Source organism: Rhinopithecus bieti, unplaced genomic scaffold, assembly GCF_001698545.2.
Source record: "Rhinopithecus bieti isolate Rb0 unplaced genomic scaffold, ASM169854v2 scaffold_50364, whole genome shotgun sequence".
Classification (NCBI taxonomy): Eukaryota; Metazoa; Chordata; class Mammalia; order Primates; family Cercopithecidae; genus Rhinopithecus; species Rhinopithecus bieti.
This window is the reverse complement of record NW_016820096.1, coordinates 736692-747246: the sequence shown is the minus strand read 5'-3', so window position 1 is coordinate 747246 and position 10555 is coordinate 736692. Positions and strand designations below refer to the sequence as shown.

The 10555-nt window shown below is 40.6% G+C and overlaps 1 protein-coding gene across 2 annotated transcripts in view; it reads left to right on the top strand.

Moving 5' to 3' along the window:
- The window catches only part of SIX4 (SIX homeobox 4), a 12709-nt gene extending 3143 nt beyond the window's left edge, over positions 1-9566 (top strand). For both annotated transcript variants that reach the window (XM_017859441.1, XM_017859440.1), the window contains 2 exons: positions 1177-1862; positions 7478-9566. In XM_017859441.1, the coding sequence (XP_017714930.1) occupies positions 1177-1862; positions 7478-8274 (1483 nt within the window). In that variant the 3' untranslated portion in view covers positions 8275-9566. The remainder of the gene's footprint in view (positions 1-1176; positions 1863-7477) is intronic.
- Positions 9567-10555: the final 989 nt, after the last annotated feature.

The following is a 10555-nucleotide window of genomic DNA, read 5'->3' as shown; positions in this document are numbered from 1 at the left end:
ATAAACTCCACACCCCCCGCCCCGGCCCAGTTGCCTGGTTTAGGCCCCTCTCCGGATCTACCTCCCACCCGCACCCCCGGGTGAGTCACCCTCGCAGACGGCGACGGCGGCTCAGCCTCAGCTCGTAAATCAAAGCGCTTTCTGCGTTCCTGGCCCCGCAGCCCAAAGCCCGGGTAATCCCCTGCCCTCGGCATGAAAGCGAACCGACCGCCGGGCACTGCGGGCATGTCGGATCCTCTGCTGGGCAGCGCTTCCAAAACGCCTCTGTTCTGCTCTCCTTTGCTCTCCCTCGCAGCCTCAGACCAAATGAGAAACCCCCGCCACTACCCACCCCTCAACCCCGATTTGGTATTTCTCCCAAGTCAGAGAGCTGAGGAACAGGGCCCTGCCTGGAACAGAGGGACCAAGGACGTTGGGGAAGAGGTCTAATAGTTAAAAGGCCTCTGAGTGACCCACACCCTTTCCCTCCCACCTCACCAGGGCACTGGATGGTGTTTGTTAAATAGGCCCCTTTGGCTTCCTTTGGATTCAAAGGCGACTGCACGTAACTGTTCTTGGGTTGAAAGTGCCTTTTCCTACAGCAAGGACAGCCACTTTGTTGAATGAGAGAGTTGTCAGTCTGGTGGAGTAGAAGTTTGGGAGCAGGTGAGAAAACGATCTCTTGTTAACTAACTGACCAAAAAAGAAAAGCTGAACACTTCCCACCTCCTGCTCCTTTGGCAGTTTCATTTACCTCCAAGATAACACTAATCTGAATTGGTTTGAGGGGAGGGGAAGGAGTTCCTAAACAGGAAAGACTGACCACCTCATCTAAGGCGTTTTTTTCTATGGTGTCAGTAGCAGCGTATGTAACAGTAAGGAATAGCACTTCTGCACTGTAAAATCAAATATACTCTTCTGTAATGCTGAATTTACATCTTCCAGATTTCTGGACTTTCCCTGAATTTATTGTTATTTTAAATGATTGGGATCTGAGAGTTTATCTTCCCAGATTCTCTGGCTGGTCAGAATCTGCTGAAAGGCCTCTTAGTTTAAATAGGACTGGCAGACATCCTGCTGTGCTTTCCTTAAATACTGCCTTTAATGGATTTAGAAGCTGGTTTTCCAAACAAGTGGCACTATGTAGAATGTCATCCCCCTGACCTTCTGAACATCTTGATTTCCCCCTCCATACAGTGAGTCAGATGGCAACCCCAGCACTGAAGATGAATCCAGCAAGGGACATGAGGATTTATCTCCTCACCCACTCTCCAGTTCATCTGATGGCATCACCAACCTCAGCCTTTCCAGTCATATGGAGCCAGTATATATGCAACAAATTGGAAATGCTAAGATATCATTAAGCTCTTCTGGAGTTCTGTTGAATGGAAGCTTGGTACCTGCAAGTACTTCACCTGTCTTCCTTAATGGAAATTCTTTTATTCAGGGACCCAGTGGAGTTATCCTTAATGGATTAAATGTGGGAAATACACAGGCAGTGGCATTGAACCCACCAAAAATGTCATCAAACATTGTGAGCAATGGTGTATCCATGACTGACATACTGGGGTCTACCTCCCAGGATGTGAAGGAATTCAAAGTCCTCCCGAGTTCTGCTAACTCAGCAGCCACCACGTCCTACAGCCCCAGTGTCCCTGTCTCATTCCCAGGCCTGATACCCAGCAATGAGGTGAAAAGAGAAGGCATTCAAACAGTGGCTTCCCAAGATGGGGGTTCTGTAGTGACTTTTACTACACCAGTGCAAATTAACCAGTATGGCATTGTCCAGATCCCCAGTTCCGGCACAAACAGCCAGTTCCTTAATGGGAGCATTGGATTCTCTCCACTGCAGCTGCCCGCTGTGTCCGTGGCAGCTTCACAAGGTAACAACCTCATTTGGTACCTTAATGCACCAGCAAATGTGTTCATCAGTTGCTGTAAGTGACGCATTTGGTGATAGCTATAATTGATGTTTCTGTTCAGGTACTTTATTAGCTGCCGAAGTTATAGAATAGCCTTGATGTGATTCTCCTCTTTCACAATACCCATGTAATATCCAACTTGCTTTATTCCCTTGCATCACGAGGATGGGCTTTTTTATTTTACTAACAACTGAATGGAAAAATACAGTTCATAGCAAGTCCTGCCAGTTCTACAATTACAGAAATATGATAAGTCAATCAGTGCTTACAAAATAACTCACTGCTTGGCATTTTAATATTAAAAATTAATAAAATTGATAAGAACACAAAATTAGTCTAGCAGTTGGTAAGAATGCATACACGTTACCTAAGCATTATTTATTTGACCAAAAAATGTTTTAGAAGAACAAGCTAAAAAGACTGGATCAATTATGTTTGAATCCTGTTCCTCCTATAATGAAGACTGACAGACCTAAAAGAAAATCAGAGGACTATGCCATTGGATTTCTATTGCTCAGCATATATACTCACCCCCTAAATGTGTGGGTTTATTTATGAAGATAATAGTAAGCCTTATTTTATAGGTTTGTGGCTTTACTAACAGCAATCTTCCAGAGAAAGCACTTAAATGAAATTCAGGAAAACTGAGGCTGATATATTAGTTCTTCACTGACTTCAAGCAAGCCTGGATCCTCTATGTCATTTTCTCTTTAAAGAAATAGAAATGGTTAGAATTTGGCAGTGGAATTTGCATAATCCCTTGAATTCAGGGGTGGTAGATGTTAATGCATGTTTGCCTTCTTGTAGGCACATCTGAAAATCCAGATTTTTACAAAACCAAAGTAGTAATTGTTGGCTTTAAAAGTCTGCTTCCTATAAGATGGTTTTACGCCCCCCCAAAAAATATCAATTTATGCACAACTGTCTTGTTACCACAACTATGGTCTATGTCAGCTTGTTGAAGGAATTAATGGAAAAATTGTTCTAAATTTCATTCTGTATGTTTGCATTTCTTTAGGCAAAATGGTAGTAAAACAAGACAGTCCTGCAGCATACTATTCAGTTCATCATTGTTCCAAGTTATGGAAAGAGTTAAGCTAAGTTACTATCCAACATAGGGCAAAAATATGAAAACCACAGGGAAAGCCAAAATGCTTAGTTTGATAATAATGTGGATCTAACACCTTTTCTCTCGTTTGGAAAATTTCCAAAGAGGTCACATTTTAAAGGCAACAAATTTGAGCAGAAAGAATAAGTTATATATGTTGGGGGAGGAGAAAAGCAGAAATACTTTTAATTGTGTAATCTAGAAGATCACTGCCATAGAAAATTCTTATGAACTAATAGCTAAGTTTTTTAATGGAACATTTAATAGTAATAAGAATAGCATTTTCAGTTAAAATAACTAAGATCAAATAACAAGGCTGTCAATCCTTAGACCGCCTGGGTGAGTTGAAGGATAAGTTTAACCAGATAAATTTAATCCAGCAAGCAACATCTTTACATGGTAGTTAGGTATTGAGGTTCTTAATATAGCATTTTGGGGTTTCAGTTTTTTCTCACAGATACTGAGCCATTCTTTAAAATGTCTAGACAAGATAGATTTATCTTTCTATAGTTGGGATTTATGTGGAAAAGTAGAATATCTACATCTTTTACTCACTTTACAGTCTGAGCAACTAAGATGATGATGATGATGATGATGATGATGATGATTTTTTTTTTATTATTATTATTTTTTTTGGGGGCAGAGAGTCATTTTGTCAGCCAGGCTGGAGTACAGTGGCGTGATCTTGGCTCACTGCAACCTCCGCCTCCCGGGTTCAAATGATTATCCTGCCTCAGCCTCCCTAGTAGCTGGGACTACAGGCGTGCATCACCACGCCTGGCTAATCTTTGTATTTTTGACAGAGACAGGGTTTGGCCACGTTGGCCAGGCTGGTCTTGAACTCCTGTGATCTGCCCACCTCAGCCTCCCAAAGTACTGGGATTACAGGCATGAGCCACAGCGCCCGGCCTGATTTTTTTCTTATCATTACAAAGTAATGCTTTGTACCTATATAGTTTTTCAGTTGGATTTTTTATCTAAAATTATTGTTCAATTTTACTTCAGTTGTAGTTATGCTCAAAAATCAAATTTTAGATCAAATCCTCTTTTCTTTTATATATGTTATAATTTCTACAAATTCAGAAGTATTTATATTCAGTAGCAGTTGGGGAAAAATGTTGCATGTAATTATGCTATTTATGGCTCTATAAAAAGATAACTAATCATTTTGTTCATGCATACACTGGCAAACAATTTCATAAACACACACACACAACAAACTAAACATCTATTTGAGATGTTTTTTGCCACAAATCAGCTGCCTACAAGAATTTTAGAGGCCAGGCACGGTGGCTCACACCTGTAATCCCAGCACTTTGGGAGGCTGAGGTGGGTGGATCACCTGAGGTCAGGAGTTCGAGACCAGCTTAACTAACACGGTGAAATCCCGTCTCTACTAAAAATAAAAAAATTAGCCGGGCATGGTGGCACATGCCTGTAATCCCAGCTACTTGGGATGTTGAGGCAGGAGAATCGCTTGAACCCTGGAGGTGGTGGTTGCAGTGAGCTGAGATCACGCCACTGCACTCCAGCCTAGGCAACAAGAGCAAAACCCCGTATCTAAAAATAAATAAATAAAAAATAAAAATAAGAATTTAAAAGCATACTTAAGTTGAAGTCAGTGCTTTCAAATAAAAGCAGTTTTTTCATATGTGTGGTCTGAAACAGAAATGTATGTTAGAGAATAACTGAAACACACCTAGAAATGTTTTTCTTAACACCAGTATTTCTGTGATTAAACTTTCTAGTTAAATGTTTTAAAAGGGTTCACATACAGTGTTTTCCTTTTACTTGAAGACATTCCTTTGCATTAAAAATACTTGGAAGACATAAACAGCCCTGTGGCACTGATTTATCAATAGAGGTGATAATATAATGACAATATTCTAATACTTCAGGAAGGAAGATGTTTTCAGTGAATTAATTACCTTTAACATTGGGCTGCTCTCTCAAAAAAGTACTTTACTGAGGCCAGATGTGGTGTCACACCTGTAATTCCAACACTTTGGGAGGCCGAGGCAGGAGGATCACTTGAGCCCAGGAATTCCAGACCAGCCTGGGCAATATAGTGAGACCTCATCTCTACAAAAATTTTTTTAAAATTGGCCAGGCGTGGTGGCTAATGCCTGTAATCCCAGCACTTTGGGAGGCCGAGGTGGGTGGATCACGAGGTCGAGAGTTCGAGACCAGCCTGACCAACATGGTGAAGCCCCGTCTCTACCAAAAATACAAAAATTAGCCAGGCTTGATGGTGCTTGCCTGTAATCCCAGCTACTCAGGAGGCTGAGTCAGGAGAATTGCTTGAACCCAGGAAGCGGAGGTTGCAGTGAGCCAAGATTGCGCCTCTGCACTCCAGCCTGGGTGACAGAGCGAGACTCCGTCTCAAAAAAAAAAAAAATTTTTTTTTTAATTAGCTGGGCATGGTAGTGCGTGCCTGTAGTCCTAGCTACTTGGGAGGCTGAGGTGGGAGGGATTGCTTGGGCTCAGGAGATGGAGGCTGCAGTGAGCCACGTTCATATAATCCCAGCACTTTGGGAGGCCAAGGCTGGCAGATAACTTGAACTCAAGAGTTCGAGAACAGCCTGGCCAACATGGTGAAACCTGGTCTCTACTACAAATACAAAAATTAGACAGGCATGGTGACGTGCGTCTGTAATCCCAGCTACTCAGAGGTTGAGGCAGGAGAATTACCTGGGAGGCAGAGGTTGCAGTGAGCAGAAATTGCACCACTGCACTCCAGCCTGGGTGACAGAGCAAGACTCTGTCTCAAAAAAAAAGTTTACTGAACATCTAATTCAAGATGAGGATAAACGGCCCACCTATCACAAAAGTCCCCCCAAATCCACCTTTCCTTCAGTGACCATATTTGAGGTCCTAGATTATCGAATTGCCATCATCTCATGCCTATGTAAGGAATCAGGAAAAAAGGGGTTTTATTTGATGGTAGTAGGGGATCTAATTCATCTACATTGCCTGAGTGATCTGATTTGAACATCTCAGCTTTCTACTTAACATTTCTTTTTCTACTTCTGGTCTCTATAGACCATTATAGTAAGAGCCTCAAAAGATACAAACCTTTTAGAGAAGCATTAGCTCTGATCCTTTATGTTAATCTGTATTTTAAAAAGCACATTTCATATTACCATTAATTGTTCCCATTACTACAACACTGAAAATTCAGAACTGGCACAACAAAAGGCAAAAATAGCTTTTGAATGTTTTGTTGACATTACTTTATGGCTAGTTTGGTGAAAGTTTGCAACTTGTCTGTACAGGTTTATATGGTTAAGTTTTAAGCCCCAGGTAACTCATTTTATGTGGTATGTTCTACACTGCCGTTTATTTATATTTTATGTCAGTTACTGAGCAGTCAGTCCTGAATGAAGGCATTTCATTTTGCATTTGTGTTTTCTAATTCTAACTGGCAGAGCTAGCAATAACTATCAACTAATTGAGAGATGTCAAGTTACTAGTGATGAAACAGAAACTTGATTGAATCAGAACCTGGAAAAGATTTTTTTTTTTTCACACTTGGCTTCTAACTAGTAGTTCTCAATCCCCCTTGGTCATCAGAATTACTTGGGAAGGTGGGTACTCTAGAAGCCCAATCCCCACCATTACTCAATATACCCGTGTAACAAACATGCACAAATGTCCCTGAATCAAATTTTTTTTTTTTTTTTTTAAAGAAAGAGAAATAGGCCGGGCGCTGTGGCTTGTGCCTGTAATCCCAGCACTTTGGGAGGCTGAGGTGGGTGGATCACAAGGTCAAAGGATGGGGACTATCCTGGCCAACCTGGTGAAACCCCGTCTCTACTAAAAATACAAAAATTAGCTGGATGTGGTGGCACATGCCTGTAGTCACAGCTACTCGGGAGGCTGAGGCAAGAGAGTCGCTTGAACCCAGGAGGCAGAGGTTGCAATGAGCCGAGATCGCTCCACTGCACTCCAGCCTGGCGACAGAGTGAGACTCCGTCTCAAAAAAAAAAAAAAGAAAAGAAAAGAAATAATAAGCAACAGAACCTTTAACATGTTCTATCCTCAAGACCATTGGAGGTCATGAGACATAAAAAGTAAAAGTTTGGAAATCACTGTTTTCTAAGAGGCTGATGAAAGATGGGGAAACAGGCATACCTGCGACTCAGGAATGCAAGTAGTTTTTTTGGCTGTGTTATGGTTAAACATAAAATAAAAGATGTCTCTATACAAAATATATATATATATATTTACTTGGAGAGGTAAAAACATGTTCTAAGATGTACTAAGTTATACTTTCAAGGAGTAGAGCCTGGGAATCTGTAGTTTTAAGTGCTCAAGGTAATTCTGAACCAGAATTGGGCTAAATTATTGTATGGAAGTGTTGTTGCTTCTTTATAGATACTGTAGCTGAGAAAAAACCATGTGTGTGTAACTTTTTTTCTTTCCCTGTCACTTCCATCAATGATAATCAGTACTTTATTTTTTCTAGGTAATATCTCAGTAAGTTCAAGCACTTCAGATGGGAGCACATTTACAAGTGAGTCTGCCACAGTTCAGCAAGGAAAGGTTTTCTTGAGCTCTCTTGCTCCCAGTGCAGTGGTATACACGGTTCCTAATACAAGCCAGACTATAGGATCTGTGAAACAGGAAGGCTTGGAGAGGAGCCTGGTATTTTCTCAGTTGATGCCTGTCAATCAGAATGCACAAGTAAATGCAAACCTGTCTTCTGAAAACATCTCGGGGAGTGGCCTCCATCCACTGGCCTCCTCATTAGTTAATGTATCTCCAACTCACAATTTTTCTCTCAGTCCCCCTACATTACTAAATCCCACTGAGCTAAACCATGACATTGCCGATAGCCAACCAATGTCTGCACCGGTGGCAAGCAAATCTACTGTGACATCTGTCAGCAACACTAACTATGCAACTCTTCAGAACTGCTCCCTTATTACTGGTCAAGACCTATTGTCAGTCCCTATGACTCAAGCTGCCCTTGGGGAAATAGTTCCTACAGCTGAAGATCAGGTAGGTCACCCCTCCCCAGCAGTACAGCAGGATTTTGTCCAAGAACATCGTTTGGTTCTGCAATCGGTAGCTAACATGAAAGAGAATTTCTTACCAAATTCTGAGAGCAAAGCAACCAGTAGCTTAATGATGCTGGACTCTAAATCCAAGTATGTCTTAGATGGCATGGTTGATACTGTCTGTGAAGACCTGGACACAGACAAAAAAGAACTTGCCAAGCTCCAGACTGTCCAGCTGGATGAAGATATGCAAGACTTATAAACTCTATTTCCTCCTCACCTCTTTTTGGCATCAGCGGCAAATCTTTTCATGAAGCCCCAAGGACACAAAACATTTTCCCATTTAAAGGAAAACACTCTAGTTTTGCAAGTATATGCATACAAGAGACTGTAGATTGATCTGCATGAAGATCACAGTTAAGTATACAGAAGTAGAACTGCATTATTGCAGCCTTTTTGTTCACTTATAAATGTTCTCTTTTAAATAGATGGAGACAAAGGAACAAGGTGAAATGTATCAAGTCAAAGTGAATCATTTGGTTGACTCTATAATTCTAAGGTCAAAATGGAACTTGATAGTTTTTTAAATTAAAAAATGTGTACACCTAACATAGAAAATTAAAGATAGCTGCAGACCATTAGAAATAATACAATTGTTTTTGTTTACTTTTACTCCATGGGCATTGAAAAGGTTAAGAAACATAAATGGTACATATTTTTAAAGTTAAGTAGCATGCATAGATATATGCACACACACCTCTTTTTCAGCATTTTTTGAGAAAGTCTTGGGTTAAGTCTCAACATATTTCCAAATGTGATTTCTAATAGCTCAGTGTGGCTGAGAAAGTGCGGAACTCCACTAAAAACTCTGAAACTTCAGTATGAATGTAAATATATCAGTTCTGTAAGCAGGATTTCAGTAATTACAGTGAATTTTATTTATACTATATATGTTTCTCTTCAGGCGCTATGAACTGAAAAATATGTTTTCTTACTGTTTAATTTATTTTTATTGTTTGAACAGGAAGTGAACATAGTTGTTTCCAACAAAGTTTTACTTTTGTAGGATTTTAAAATAATGATTTTATCCAGGAATCTATTAAGGTCAATATTAATAACACTGAAACAGGAAATCTAACTCCCAATATTGGAATTTTGGTACTTTTTTTCACATCCTTGTTCTTTAATTAGCAACTCTGATTCATTTAAATATGTTTTTTATAGAATTGTATGTGCCTTTTTACCTTGTGGCCTTTTTATTAGTAGTAAGGTACAGAAGTGTCAACAGAAGCACTGATGGTTCTTTTCTACTATCTAACAGGGTTAATTTCACCACAAAATTGCTTTAAATCTGAAGAACTTAAGTTTCACTAAATATTATATATGGTATTTATCACACAGATGGATAAACAACTAATTATTGTTGATGCTTTACAAGGAAAATAAGTTATAAATACCATGTAAAATTGATTATACAGGCTGTGAAAAGCATTTTAAAGGAAAGAAAATATGTAAATTCTGTCGAGCAAGACTCTGTACTGTTGAAACGTGGTTCCAAAGGTTTTGGATGGCATGGCTGAGCACCTCTGACACATGGCTGTTGTGTTTGGATCAGTGGCTACACTCTGACACATGGCTGTGTTTTGGATCAGTGCTAACCCGACCACATGGACTGTTGTTTTGGATCAAGTGGCTACACTCCTGACAACATGGCTGTGGTTGGATCAGTGGCTACCACTCCCGACCACATGGCTGTTGTTTTGGATCAGTGGGTACACTCTGACACATGGGCTGTTTGTTTGGGATCAGTGGGGTCACCTGACACATGGGTGTTTTTTGGGGGTCAGTGGGCTATACTGCCTGAACACATGGCTGTTGTTTGGGGATTCAGTGGGGCTACACTGGGGACATAGGCTGGTTGTTTTGGGAATCAAGGTGGCTACACCTCCTGACACAGGCTGTTGTTTTGGATCAGCGGGGGCTACACTCTGACAGCATGGCCCTGTTTTGAAATCTGGTGGCTACACTCCTGACACATGACGGTTGTTTTGAATCAGTTGGCCCCTACACCTGGACACATTACTTGTTTTGGAATGCAGTGGTCTACCTCTGACACATGACTGGTTTGTTTTTGGATCAAAGTGGCTACACCTCTGGAACACATGACTGTTTTGAATCAGTGGCTACACTCTGACACATGACTTGTTTTGGATCAGTGGCTACACTCTGACACATGACTTGTTTTGGATCAGTGGCTACACTCTGACACATGGCTCTTGTTTTGGATCAGTGGCTACAATCTGACACATGACTGTTGTTTTGGATCAGTGGCTACCCTCTGACACGTGGCTGTTGTTTGCACTATATTATTGTGTCTTCTTTAAAAGTCAATGTTTTGGGTTTCTGTAAGAAGCTTGTTTACTAATGTAAGCTGTGGCTGTAGTTTTATCAAGACTCTGAACACAAGATGTAACAATGCAAATAAATGTATGTAGTGAGTAAAGTTACTCTCTAGTCTCTGAAAAGCAAAAAAAAAGTGAAAA